Source organism: Mustela lutreola, chromosome 14, assembly GCF_030435805.1.
Source record: "Mustela lutreola isolate mMusLut2 chromosome 14, mMusLut2.pri, whole genome shotgun sequence".
Taxonomy (NCBI): Eukaryota; Metazoa; Chordata; class Mammalia; order Carnivora; family Mustelidae; genus Mustela; species Mustela lutreola.
In genome coordinates this window covers 37653969-37668864 of record NC_081303.1, presented here as the reverse complement: position 1 = coordinate 37668864, position 14896 = coordinate 37653969, and the positions used below count along the sequence as shown (strand labels likewise).

The window sequence follows — 14896 nt, the reverse complement described above, 5'->3', positions numbered from 1 at the left end:
TTATACAACTCAACACCCCCAAAAAATCCAATTAAAAATGGGCAGAAGACATAAACAGACATTTTTTTTCCCCAAAGAGGACATGCAGACACATGAAAAGATGCTAAACATCACTTACCATCAGGGAAATGCAAATCCACAGGGAGGTACCACCTCACACCTGTCAGAATGGCTCGAATTAACTACTCAAGAAACACAGATATTGGCAAGGTTGCAGAGAAAGGGAAACCCTTGTGCCCACTTGGTAGGAATGCAAACTGGCATAGCCATTGTGGAAAACAGTATGGAGAATCCTCAAAATATTAAAAATAGAACTACCATAAGATCAGCATTTCCTCTAGTGATTATTTACCCAAAGAATATGAAAATACTAACTGGAAAATGTATATGCACCCCGATGTTTATGGCCGCATTATCTAAAATAGCCAAGGTATGGAAGCAGCCCAAGGGTCCATCTTGACAGATGAATGGATAAAGAAGATGTGGTGTATAGATAGAATATCTATAGAATAGATATTAGATAGAATTATCTATAGAATATTATTCGGCCATAAAAAAGAATGAAATTTTGCCATTTGCAATAACATGGATAGAGCTAGAGATTATAATGCTAAGTATAATAAGTCGGAGAAATATGATCTTACTCATACGTGGAATTTAAGAAACAGAACAAGCAAGGAAACAGAGAGACAAACCAAGAAAGAGACTCTTCACTCTAGAGAACAAACTGGTGGTTACTAGAGGAGAGGTGGGTTGGGGGGGTGGTGAAACAGGTGAAGCGGATTAAGACTACACTTAGAATGAACATTGAATAACGTGGAGAATTGTTGAATCACTCTATTGTACACCCGGAACCAATAATACATTGTATGTTAAGTATACTGGATTTGAAAAAAAAAAAAAAACAACTAAAAAGAAAATAAAAATAAATCAGCGACTTCGAGTTAAAGCAGGTTTTATCCACCATAACGTGGGTGGGCCTCATCTAATCAGCTGAAGGCCAGAATAGAACAAAAGACTGACCTCCCCTGAGCAAGAGGGGGTCTGCTGTGGTGGCTTTCAGACTGGTGCTGCAGCATCAGTTTTCCTGTGTCCTCAGGCTGCTGGTCCACCCTGCAGATCTTTGATTAGCCTTTGTAACTGCACCAGCCAATTCTCATGGGAATGCTGACTAAAATAGAGATGAGATGGGGGTGAGGTTAGGGCAAGACCCCCCTCTGCTGGTCTGAAATATTTTTCTTTTCTAAGCTCTTGGCCAGGTAGGATTAAGCAATTTATTTGATGGAGAGCCCTTAGCAAGTAGAGGTGTGCATGCTAAGCCTGCTGTGTCATGCCTCATGGGGCAACTCATACCGATGGGTGCTTTAGTAAACCATTCTCACTCTCCAGTAGGAAGAGGTGAATCTGTGTGGCCTGACGGTAAAACACGGGGAAGAGAAATGGAGACATTGAGTGCAGGTTTAAGCCCTCCGCCTTCTGCTGCACCCTTTCTAGAAAAGAACGTGGGCAGTAGGTCAAGTGTCAGAGACATTTTTTCACAGGCCACGTGATGCCAGGAGCTGAGCCAGGACCAAGGAAGCAGCTGGTATCCATGAGTGTGGAGCCAAGTCTCTTTCTTCCTAGGGGCTGAGACATGTTGTAGCAAATCCTTAGAGCAGCTTAGGAGCAGTGATCAGGGACACTGGGACTCACAGCTGCACCAGTGTGACACGTAGAACCAGGACGAGACATTAAACCACATGCATGTCCCAAGCAGTCAAGTTGTTCCCATCCATCACCCCTCTCCTGTCCCATGGAGCTCCTGACCCTCACAGAGCCTTGGGCTGTGGTTTGTAGGAATTGCTGTGTTTGGGACAAAACATGACGAGGACACAAAAACCCGATTTGGGGGGCACCTGAGGGGCTCAGTCTGTTAAATGTCTGCCTCTTGATCTCTACTCAGGTCTTGATCTTGGGGATCTTGAGTTCAAGCCCCACACTTTGATCCAGTGGGGAGCCTGCTTAAAAAAACAAAACACACTGGACTTACTCTAAATCACATGTGCATTCTGAGTGTGGCTTTACATGCCTGGTTCTGGAAGCTGGAAGTCTGAAGTCAAGGTGATGGTGGGCATCAAGGAGGGAAGGGCTCTCCTTCATCTTCCCGGCTGCTGGTGGTCCCCGACAAGCCATGCTGCCCCTTGGTTTGGAGTTGCAACACTGCAATGTTGTGTCCTTTTCTCTTTTAAGGACACCTTCCCTGGCTTTTGGGTCTGTAATTAGGTATGACCTCATTCTAACTGATGTATCTGGAGACCCTGCTTCCAGATAAGACCAGGTCTGAGGACAAGACTTTGGGTAGGGGGCATCCTCTAGCTCACAGCAGGGAGAAATCAAGAGAGGAACTTGGCCCAGGTGGCCTTACTGTCTGTGGGGGTCTGAGCACAGACCCTGCAGCTGGATGGGACAGTAGGCAGAAATTCTGGGGGTCCCAGCCACGTGCCCTCTTCCACTAGAAAACTGTGGCCTGCTTTTCCCAACGTCCCGTTGCTTTCCGAGGTAGGGAAGCCAAATTCATCTGTGGCTTCCTGAGCTTGACAAGCCAGGATGCATGGTCTTTTCTCACTGCCTCTGAGTACTGACTTTTCACTGGGTCTGAAAATCACCAGCCCACCAGCACCTCCTGGGTGGGTGTGGTTGGTGCTGGGTTCACAAGCACTGACCTGTCACCGCTGGCCCCTCGGTCATATCCAGACTGCTCCCTGGGTCAGGTTGAGAGGCCACAAGCAGCAGACGTGCTCCGTTCCACAAGCCACCCAGAGGCCACGGTGCCCGGGGACGAGGGGGTGGCTCGGCGACCCCAGGAGCCTACCTCACGGAGTGTGGCTACAGGAGCCCCGTGTGGTGGGATTCTGGACCTATCCCTGCTCTTGACCTCACCACCTGTTATCTCTCCATCAGTGGGCTGCGGCTGCTGTTGACCCTTCTGCCTCTCCCTGCTGTAGACCTTCATTCCCTTCTTGGAGCCTCTGCGGCCTTACTTCCTTCTGGAAGCTTCCATGTCCACCTCCTGGTCATTCAGATCTCTCGGATGACGCGATCCCTCCCTGGAGTCCTCCCTGATGTACCTCAGTTGTGTTTCTTCCTATCACCCCCTCCACAGTCCCCAGGATAAACCCTGTGATGACCGGGTCATAGCTCACTCACTGCTGTGTTCTGAGGCTAAGAACAGGGCTGGGCATGTTCAGGAAGTCAGCACCTCCTTCCTAGCCTGTCGACTGCGGAGAAACAGTACATGGGGTTCGGTGGAGCATAGGTGATTCTGGATCCCAGGACGGGCTCCAGGGGTAGGGCGTGCTGCTCACTCACCGTGCCCAGACTCGAGGGGCATACCTCTCCAGGGTGCTCAGGGCGTGAGCAGATCGAATGCTGCAGTGAGATAACATGACACAGACCCACGGTCCCGAGGGCTCACCCACGTAAGAGCTTTCAGAAGCCAGAGGGCACTGTGGAGTGGAGGCAGGGGAGAGAATGTTCCAGAGAAGAGGCTTCTCCTAATGCTGAGCTCTCGGTGGGGCAGCCCTGGGGACTCATTAGCTCCTGCAGGTTGAAATTTCAGCCGTTTTCTTACTCTTCCAGGGAGGCTTTGCTGCAGTCCAGCACGGTTATTTTTAGCAAATAACTGTTTCAGGCAAGCACGGTAATTTTTAATCGCCTGGTTATCCATGCCATGGGCCTGAAGAAGGAAGGCTCCTTGAGATGCTTCTGGAGTATTTCTGTGTTTCCCCACCTCTTGAGGTGGGTCCCTGCTGCTCCTGCCTGACACTAGGGGCTGATTTGCTGCTGGGAGAGGGTGTCTCTAGCCCTGGGGAGGCCCCTCATGGGGGCTCCGGTGGACAGTGAGTCATTGCTCCATGACCTTGTGGAGGTTGGGGCTGGGGGCCGCTGGACCTTGGCGCCTAGTGTTGGCATAGACAAGGCTTGGTGTTCACAGAAATAGCCTCACACCACGTGCTTCCTCTGCTTGTGACCCGCTTTCTTCCTGACTTGGCTGCAGACTCCCCCGGCCTGCCTCGGCCTCTCCTGAGCCTCCAGCTTGGCACACGTCCAGGTCCTGGCATCTGACCTCCTGTCTCCCTCTTGTCTTCAGCAAACCTCCAATTTCCACCCCAGGCCTTGCTTCTGCCCTGTTTGCCTGGCCCAGCCCAGGAGGTCCCAGGCAGCCTGGGTCTCCAGAGACCCTGGTCCTCGGCCGGTGGGAGAACCGCTCTTCTAGCTTTGTCCCTGCTCACCTGTGGCTGCCCTTTCCAGCCTTTGTCTATGCTCACTGGAACCTCCGTCTCAAGTCTGGTGAGAAAACAAGGAGAGGAGATGGCCTACGAGAGAAAGTGAAACAGCCAGGGGGCCCCTGAGTTCAAGTGCAGCCTGTAAACGTGACAGTTTTGATGAAATGGGCCAGTTCCTGCAAACTCTCAGAACTCGAGTTGACCCAAATAGTCCTACATCTATTACAGAAATTGAAGTTGTATCTTAATAAACCTTCCCATAGGGGCACCTGGGTGGCTCAGTGGGTTAAGGCGCTGCCTTCCGCTCGGTCATGATCTCAGGGTCCTGGGATCAAGGCCCGCATCGGGCTCTCTGCTCAGCGGGGAGCCTGCTTCCTCCTCTCTCTCTGCCTGCCTCTCTGCCTGCTTGTGATCACTGTCTGTCAAATAAGTAAATAAAATCTTAAAAAAAAAAATAAAATAAACCTTCCCATAAAGAGGGGCATCCGGGTGGCTCAGTTGGTTAAGCGTCCAACTCTTGATTTAGGCTCAGGTCATGATCTCATGATTGTGAGATGGAGCTTGGTGTTGGGCTCCATGCTCAGTGGGGCACGGGCTTGTGACTCTCACCACCCCCCCGCCCCTTTCCCATCTTGTGCACACAGTTTTTCTTTCTAAATAAATCTTTAAAAAATCATAACCTTCCCATAAATAAAATGCTATTTAGAAAAAAAACTAGAAATATCTGTATAGCCTTAGGAGTTTTTAGATCCAACACCAGAAGTCTGATCAGTAAAAGAGAAAGAGATACATTGGTTAAACCGAAAAGTGGTAAGAAGACATTTGCTCTGAGAAACATGCTACTAAGAATGGACAGACAGTCTACACAGCAGAAGAAAATATTGCCAAATGATATATCTGACAAAGGACTTGCATCCAGAATATATAAAGAGTTCTCAAAAATCATCAATAAGAAAACAGCTTAAAAACAATAAGATGGAGAAATTATCTGAACACATGCTTCACCAAAGAAAGCATACACGGGGTGATTAAGCCCATGAAAAGATGCTCAACATCTCTGATTAGTCATTGGAGAAATGCAAATTAAAACAAGACACCTTTACACACCTATGGAAATGGCTGAAGTAGAAGAAATCCAAGCTGACACAGGGCTGGCAAGGATGCCAAGCTTCTTACTCATTGCTGGGGGGCAGTGCGCTGAGGTGGTGCAGCCTCTTGGGAAAGCAGTTTCTCGGCTCCTTATGAAGTTAAACACACAGCATGCACAGGGCCATGCCCACCGCACCACCTGTGTCTCCCGGGCTTGGACCCTGCTCAGGAGGTGGGGGCTGGGAGACCATGAATGAGTGCTAAGAAGAGGGTGACCTAACTCTCACCTGTTCTGGAAGTTTTTTTTCCTTTCCTTTCTTTTCTCTTCTCTTCTTTCTTCCTTTAAGATTCTATGTATTTACTTACAGAGAGAGTTGGGGAGGGGGAGGGGCAGAGGGAGAGGGAGAATCTCACGCAGACTTTGCACTGAGCTTGGAGCCTGATGCTGGGCTCAATCTCATGACCGTGAGATCAGGACCTGAGCTGAAATCAAGACTTGGACACTTAACCGACTGAGCCCCTCCAGGAGCCCCTGGACGCTTTCATTCCACAGACACAGTTACTCATTCTGGATGTCCTTGGGATCCCGCTTCCTCCCCTCCATGTGTCTTGGGAGGCAGAGCCTTGTAAAGCTAACTGCCCCGAGGTCAGCGTCAAGAGAAGCCTTGGTGTGAATCCTGGGGCCAGAGCAGTGATCCTGGGCAAGGACTGTAACTACTTTTGGTTTCAGCTTCTTGGCCTCTAAGACGGGGACAATAATAGTACCTATTTCACAGGGTGGCCGAAGGTTAAACAATCAGAAGCGTGCACTTGAAGCGCAGGGCCCCGGTGTGGCGAGTATGTAATAAACAAACAAGTTGTCACGTGAGCGAGGCATGGATTCGTTAGTGGTTTCGGGGAGGCGGGGATGCTGAAGCTTCTGTCCTCCTTGTGCCAGGTGCCAGCACCGGCCCGGGAAACACTGCTGAGCGCCTGCTGTGTCACGGAGCTCTGGGGCCGAAGTCATACTCGGAGCTTATTCCTTTCTTCACTCCTTCCTCCAGGCCCGGCCCTGGCTCTCAGAAGCACTCAGCAGCTCCGAGTCCCCAGGGTCCCCCCCATCCTTCATGCACCTTCACTCCAGACTCCCCTCCCAACCCTGCACCCGGTTGAGGCAGGATGGAACTTGGACAGTCACAGCCACAGCTCAGGGTCTGACTCATTTCCTCCTGGGTTCCCTGCCTCTTTGGGCTGGTATGTGGAACACCCATGGTTGTGGGGTTCTAAAGCCATCCAGGGACTGGCTTTAGGTTTCATCGAAATATGGCGAATTTTCTGTGTAATTGGATAAATAACAGGCTGAAGGGTTGCTGATGCCAGCCTCGTGGGAGCAAGGAAGGGCGAACTTCAGGCTCTGCCCTGGTCTCTGATCAGTTCGCACCTGTGTCCGGGTGAACGTGGATGTGCATATCGAGGACATTAGGTTCATTAGGATTTGTGCTTGGGAGATAGATCGTATCTCAGCAGACTGGACTGATGGACCAAACCAAAGAGGGAGGAAGAGGGATAAAGAGGAATAAAGTTCGGTTCTTGCTTTTAGGCCTTCAAATCCAACAATGTGCATACAGAACAATGTGAATTATTAAACTGAGTTTAATGAGCCCATGAGAAAGATCTGGGGCTTTTAGGCAGTGCAAGGTCAGAATGAAGCCAGGGCTGTGATATGGAAACAAAAAGGCTAATGTTATCAGGCTGCATTAACAGAGCCATAGGTTACAGAACAGAGGAGGTGATATATTTGCTCTCTGTGCTAAGCTGACTTCATCTAGAATGTGGCACTTATTATTATTTTTTTTAAGATTTTATTTATTTATTTGACAGAGAGAGATCACAAGTGGACGGAGAGGCAGACTGAGAGAGAGATAGAGGGAAGCAGGCTCCCTGCTGAGCAGAGAGACCGATATGGGACTCAATCCCAGGACCCTGAGATCATGGGACTCAATCCCAGGACCCTGAGTGGCTTAACCCACTGAGCCACCCAGGCGCCCCTGTGGCACTTATTTTTGACAGTCACATTTTAGTATGGACATTTCCAACCCATAATGCCAGCAGAGGGCAACCAGGATGACGAGACAGCTTAGTGCCAGTTTATAGAAAGGTTAGAGAGAGCTAGCTTAAAGAACAAAGATTTGCCAGTTTCAGGATAGCCGACAATACTTAAGGGGATTCCTTGTGCTACAGCGATTTGACTTATCCTATATGTCTCCAAAGCAGAGTTATATAACAGAACTTCCTGTGATGATGGAAATATTTTGTGTCTGTGCCATTTAGTAGCTACCAAACAGATGTGGTTTTTGAGCAAACAAAATGTGGAAGCTGAATTTTTTAATTGACCTAGCTAAAATTAAAATTTAAATGGCTTAATGTGGCTAACTTCTTGGATGGTAAGGCTTTAGAGGGAAAATAAAGAGTAGACCAGGAGTTGGCAAGTTTTTTCCTGCAAAGGGCAAGAAAGTAACTATTTTGGGCCTTGTTGAGCATATAGTGTCTGTTGCAACAACTGGACTGTCCCATTGTAGTGGGAAAATACACATGGTGTAGCAAAGAATGAATGCATCTGTGTTCTAATAAAACTTTATTTATGGCAACTGAAATTTGAATATAACTTTTATATGTCACGAAATATTCTTCTTTTGATTTTTTTCAACGACTTAACAGGCATAAAGACCATTCTTAGCTCCCAAGTTGGACAAAAATGGGTGTCGGGCTGGATTTGGCTTTGTAGTTTGCTGACTCAGGCTTAGGATGTGGGCAGGATCTTCAGGGAGTCCTATGTAAGTGCGAGAAAGGGAGACAGTATTAATTAGAGGGAGCCAGGAACGGCCTGAGCCCCCTCAGTGAGAGGTGTGTTCTTGTCACTAACGGTTCAAGGACGGGTTAAGGCAGAAATACATCTACTTACTACAGGTTATACTAGAATTTTCCCCGAATTCTGGAGGAGTTTTGAAATCAGGATGACATGTGATTGCTTTAAAATTACACCTGCTTTGTGCTGGGAACTAGGTTGTTTCCTCCACTGAGTACTTACTCTAAGCCTTGTGTTGGTGAGACGAGAGACACCTGTCCTCCATGCCGGTGCTCTCTGGCGAGCGGTGAGTCCAGAACGAAGTGGAGGACCCATGTCCAGTGACCCATCTGTGAAGATGGGACTGCTCAGGGCTGATTGTCCAGCCCGTGGACTGCTGGAGGTCAGGTCCTCTCCGTTGACGTCGACCCTGCTTTCTTGCCTTTTTCTTCTCCCTCTGTCCTGCCTTCTGTCCGTCTCACTTCTGGTCAGCATCTCTGCCAAAATAAACACAAATAGAAAATAAACAGCTTCTTCATGCAAGGAGAAAAGTGGAAAGCGCCAGCTTGAAGTTTGAATTTCTTGTGCCTTTATCCACACCGTCACCGTACCTGTACCTGCCGTCACCGTAATGGAGTTTGCTCCATGTCTTTATAAAGCTCGGGAAGCAAAGCGTGTGAAGCCTTGAGGGCTTCACAACCATTGAGATAAATACCTTTAGCTTGCAACATTGTGTAAGTTTAGGTATACAATGTATCAATTTGATACAGGAATGTTGAGGAATCCCCTTGTAGGATTAGCTACCCTCTGTCCCCACACATAGTTATCACTTAAGAGCTCCTTTCTTGGTCAGTTTAAGGTTTAGAGTACAGTGTTGTATGTGTGCACTAGACTGCGTTAGGTCTGTAGGACTTCCCTGCCTCCTCATGGCAGGTGCGTGCCCTTGAACAGTATCTTGTCCTTTCCCTACTTTGGGGAATTTGAAGCATAAGAAGAAGACAGAGGAGGACCATCAGCCCCAGGTATCCATCACCAGCTTTGACGGCAACCACCTCCTGGCCATTCTTAGGTCACGGGTACCTTCTTCCTGCCTCCTATATCATTTTGAAGCAAATCTACAGGGAGACGTGGTGCACTGATTCACCTTTGAACTAACTTCTTGGTTCTGCACGTTCCATTTCAGATCATTGCCTTCGATGAGTTAAGGACGGATTTTAAGAGCCCCATAGACCAGTGTAACCCCGTTCACGCAGTAAGTAGTGGGTGTCAGAGGGGTGCAGGGTGGCGTCCAAGCGGGTTTCCAGGGCCCATGGAGGAGGGATATTCTGATGGGGGGAGTGGATAAAGTGCCTCATCTCCTGACTCAGGGCCGTTGGGGACCCCTCTCATTCTTGAGGTCCACCAGGTCCCGACATAGCATCTTGCAAAGTGAAATATTTTGATCCCAGGAAGCCAGGTGGGAAAGGCCTACTGTGCTCTGATGGTCGAGTCTTCAAGGCCTCGTGCTGGTGTTTCTGGTTATTCATCTTGAATAAGGAGAGAGGCTCCATGTCGGCCAGCCTGCTGTCAGGGTATGGGACCCTTAGCGGCTGTCTGCCCGCTGCGCTTGGCCTGGTCTCTCAGAGGGAGACACACAGAGTGGGTGGACGTATAGAGACCCTGGGCCCATGTCCATATCCACCGCTCCTCTCGAGAAGCTCTGTGAGCCTGAGGTCAGCTTGCCTCCCACTGGAGAATCTGATGCTGTCTGGTCCTTGGCCCCAAGCTCAGCACGCGCCGATCTGACCATTCCATCTGGCTGCTGTCCCCGTGTGCCCTGGAGTGCATGGGGAAAGCAGCCTTGGCAGGAACAGGAGGAGAACCCTACTTCCAATGAATGGGCCAGGGACTGGAGGTCTGCCTGTCCCCAGAGCCCGTGTTCTTACCACCTGCCTTCTCAATGTTGTCTCTTTCAAACATTTGATTTTCTAATGCCTGATTTTATAATCCTTGGGCATCAGATTCTTTAGTTCTGTAAAATAGAGCCAAAACCTTTCAAAGTTGATGGTGTGAAGCTGGAATTTGTGGCAAGTTGCAAGAATCTCTAAGATGCACTTGAAAACTGCTTAGGCTTCGTGACACGTACTTGGCATTAAAATCCATTTTGTTTCCATCTGCCGGTCTCCCCATCACCCACCTGTGATGACTTGGCAGCACCAGGCCTGAAGGGTAACGCCCTCCCCTGGTCTCATTTCTTCCTGGATATTTTGTGTTTGGCACTAGTGTCACACACCTGGCCCATTGGTCCCCACCAGGTGTCCCGAGCTGCTCTAGTCTGAGGGAGCCTGCTTTCCCTCCTCCTATCCGGGTGCCCAGGCACACACTAGTGCAGACACGTGTCCTCTGCTCCATTCTGTCCTGCCAATTCAGCCCAGGTGATCGGCGAAACCAGAGATGGCTTTGTGGAGCCTCGTCCCTCCGGCCATGGCAAGTTCTGTGTTTCCGCCAGACGGAGTGGAGAATATAGGACTGACACGCATGCTTCTGGGGAAGCTCAGTGCGGGAACGAAGCCTGCACACAGTAGGCGCTCAGCCTGCACATAGTACGTGCTCACAGTGGGGAGAATGCGGTGTAGCATGAAGGCTGGGTCTCAGCTCTTCACTCTTATTATGAAAGCCACACTTCTAACTGGGTAATGACTTAATCAAGGAGCTTGGACCCTGCCAGCCATGGGCAGACTGAAGTCTCCCTGGGAGAGGACTCTTCTCCAAGATTTCTAAAAAAATCCATTAAAACTCTCCATTGGGAGAGTAGCAAATGTATTTTCTTGGTTCCTACTATTTCATCCCCAGCAGGAAGTTAAGTTTTTTGGATGTCTCATTAACTCATGTGCAAGGTCTTTTGGGCTCTGTAGAGCCCCCGAATCTGCGTCTCCGTCTCAGGTGGCTTGGAGAAGCTACCGCACCGGTTGGTGACCCTGCTTTAGGTGGACTTACCTTACAAACAGTTGCTCTACAAACGAGCCCCAGGCTCACTGGCTCTCTGGGTCGGAGACCCCCTAGAGCTCCAAATCTTGTGGGGCCGTCGGGGTGGACCCCTTTCCAGGAGTTGAAAGGGAGGAGGAGGGCCTTGTTTTACTCGTAGTTTCTCATTCAGCCCTTCCCTTCCCTTTACTAGTGGACCCTTTAGTATCCCTGTCAGGTAAGGGGAGCCACCAGACGACTAGCCTGTGGGGAAGGAGTTAGTGCGTTCCCTATCCATGCCTGGCCCCTCACACCTTTCCCCTTACTCTCCATGTAGGCGGCCTCAATGTCCAGTGGTGTCTGGGGTTTGTGTATGCACATGTGTGTGGACACACATGGGGTTTGTTGCAGAGGACATGGTCTGTCTTCCCAGCCATGGGGACACTAATTTGTCCTGATGCGGGCTCTTTCCTCAGGGCTTAACAGATGCAAAGGAATCACGGTATGATTCAATTAGGGAAGCTCAAGTGGCCCAGCCACCTGTCTTCTTCAGATACGTGAGCAAGTTCATTTGCTTCACGTCCATGGTCACCAAATTACGTTGTAATGAAGCATTGGCAGATGCTGCAGCTGTGCTCAGAGGGGCTTTGGAAAACAAGAAAGTCACTGCGGGAAAGGGGCAGAGGCAAGCAGTGTGTGTGTGACGTGACCATCACCTCCCGCCTGGATGCAGGCTCCTGTTCTCAGCCCTTGAGCCAGGCTCCGGGGATGGACTTCGATGTCTGGAAACCTCTTAGCCTGGGGGCACTGTTGGTGTCTAATTTAGTGGGATGATTCCTTCCTCTAAATGCCCTCACTTTAGAAAAATAGACTCAATGGCAGAGAACTTCCCTTACCTTAGACTCTAATCTGTGCTCTGGAGAAAGTGGGTGGGCGGTAATCCCGGGAGGGCTGACTCAGCCTTGAGGGCGCCCCGAGGTCTTTGTTGTCTTCTAACCAGAAGTTTGTACCTTTGACCCTCTCCAACCAGTTCTCTCTCCCCTGCTCCCTGTCTCTCATAACCACACACCTGATCTCCTTTTCCGTGAGTTTGCTCTGTTGTTGTTTTGTTTTGTTTTTAGATTCCATGTAGAAGCGAGATCATAAGGTACTTGTCTTTTTCGGGCTTATTTCGCTGAGTGTACCCTCAGGGTCCATCCTCGTAGTTGGCAGTGGCAGGATTGCCTTCTTTTTATGGCTGAATAATATTCCTGTGTGCGTACCGTGAGTGTGAGAGTCTACTGTAATGTAGTACGCTATGGTGTGTATTTATGTATACATACACAACATTTTCCTTGCCCATTAGTGCATCCAGGGACACTCAGGCCGTTATAAATGTTGCTGCCATGAACACAGAAGTGCCGATACCTTTTCCAGACAGTGACTTCATCCCCTCCAGGGAGACATCTGGAAGTAGAATTGCTGGATGATACAGTAGTTCTGTTTTTTAACTCTCTGAGGAACCTCCCGAATGTTTTTGTAGCAGCCACCCCAATTTCCATTCCCAGCAATAGCACATGAGGGTCCCCTGTCCTCCACGTCCTCGGCGGCACCTGTTGTCTCTTGTCTTGTGGGTAACAGCCATTCTGACAAGTGTGAAGTGACCGCTCACTGCAGTTTTGATATGCATTTCCCTGATCGTCAGTGACCACCACCTTTTCATGTACCTGCGGCTAGCTGTATGTCTTCTTTGGAAAAATACCTGTTCAGATCCTCTGCATATTTTCATTTGGATTATTTGTGGGTTTTTTTGTTGTTGTTGTTTGTTGTTTTTGCTATTGAGTGCTATGAGCAAAAACTCTGGTTAGGAGCTGCTGGGAGGGAGCCTGCAGGCCTCAGGGGTGTTCTGCCTCCTCTCCCAGGGGGCGGACTGTGGGGGCTGCTCACGTTCCTTCAGCAGAGCATCTAACCTCCCCTCTTCTTCTTTCCTGTGCACCCTGATAGAGGGAACGGCTGAGGAACATCGAGCGCATCTGCTTCCTCCTGAGAAAGGTCAGTGCGGGAGCTCCACGCCTGGGGATGGATGGTCCCATGGGCGTGGCTGGTCACCCAGTGGAAGGGGCAAGTGAGGCTCAGTGCCTGCTCCGGTGCTGTCTCCCCGAAAAGGCAAATGGCAGGGGAGGGGATGGGGGGAGCAACGGAGCCTTATGTTGGTTGGAAACCTCCAGAGATAAAAGGAGCTCATTAGAAGGGTGGCCATCAATCAAAGTGACAGGCAGTGCTGGATATTTGCAGGTACCCTCTGGTTGGACTTAGAGGTTCTTTCCTTTCTCGTGATGACGGATGACATTTCCAGCTCAGGTTCCCTCGCAGCCTTTGTTCCTGGCTGGTGCTGCACTCAGGGACATTTTAAACTAGATGGTGGGTTTCCTTTGAGGTTTCAGCCTGCCACTCAGCTTTGCAGTCTGATGGACAGTGTCACTGGGAGTGTTTTACGACCGGGACGGGAAATGTTGCTGAAGGGGGAGCCAAGCATTGGGAGAGTTGTTTGAATGGATGGGTGGTCAGTCACAGTGGCCCTAAGTGTGTCTGGGAAGCCTGCGTGTACATGCACAGTCATGTGTGCACGCACGGTCATGTGTGCATGCACGGTCACATGTGCACACATGGTCACGTGTGCACATGCAACTCACACTTGGTTTTTAGCATGCCTCTCTGACATAACCAGGGAGGCCCTGCGGCAGAGCAACTGCCGCTCCCCAGTCAGGCCCGTGCCTGCTTTCTGCGGCAAAGTGCAGGGAACAGCTGCTGGCAGGTCAAGGAAGCAGGGCCCATTGCCTGGAACCAAAGGACATCCCCAGTCTCTGTTCAAAGCACATGGGACATGGGGAAGCCATCTGTCAACCCAGAGTCTTAGGTGAATAGGAGAGAAACAACTACCCTGCCAACATTAATGGAGGACAATAACTGTGCTCTTTTGAATTTTTTTCTCTACTTCCATAATGGCACCTTTCATGGGAGGAGCAAGCTTAATGAAGCAGTTACTTATTTTCCCAGCTACTTACTTGTCCGTTCATGTTTTCCTGGACCCTCGGTGTGGCAGAGTTCCCCAGCTGGTGGGTTGCAGCAGGGAGAGGTGGTCAGATAAGGAAAATACATGTGAAAAATATTAGCAATCCAGAGTAGAGGATGATGTAAGAAAACACATGACATTTGGTTTTAAGGGCAATTCATGAATTTGTCAGTTATTTTCCCTCGTCGTATCTTGGACACCAGTAACCCCTTTAGCTTCCAGTTTGACCCCTAAGTGTCTGTCACGATTCCTCCCTTCCTTCTGTCCTGAATATACCTCCAGGATTCTCCTGCAGGGTAATAATCCATACCCATCTCATGAGTCTGGCTCACCCTTCAGCACGGACTCTGGCTGAACAGTGGCAAGTGGCTGCCTCTGCCAGGCTCCTCCTTATAGCCCAAGGTCAAAGCCGAGGCCATGAAAGAACAGAGGCTGGGCAGGAATTAGCATTACCATTTGCAAATTTACAGACAGTTTGCATAAATTTCTATCAACAGTAGATGGAGGCATTTTGTTCCAGGAAACACACTCCAAGTACCTTTTTTTGTTTCTTGTCCTTTTCATGTGGTCCTTCCCTGCCATGCCATGGCCTCTACTGCTCTGGTGCATGCAGATGCAGATGCTGTTCCTCGTTAGCGGGAAACATCAGGGAGGAGGGCCCATGGCAGACACATGAGGACAGGAAACACTGACTTCAAGTTCTTAGGTATCACAGCTGTGCCC

General features: G+C 49.6%; 1 protein-coding gene across 1 annotated transcript in view; it reads left to right on the top strand.

Moving 5' to 3' along the window:
- Positions 1–14896, top strand: part of CNIH3 (cornichon family AMPA receptor auxiliary protein 3) — a 91641-nt gene that overhangs the window by 38371 nt on the left and 38374 nt on the right. The window contains exons 2-3 of the mRNA XM_059146632.1: positions 9362–9430; positions 13105–13152. Coding sequence (XP_059002615.1) covers positions 9362–9430; positions 13105–13152 — 117 coding nt within the window. The remainder of the gene's footprint in view (positions 1–9361; positions 9431–13104; positions 13153–14896) is intronic.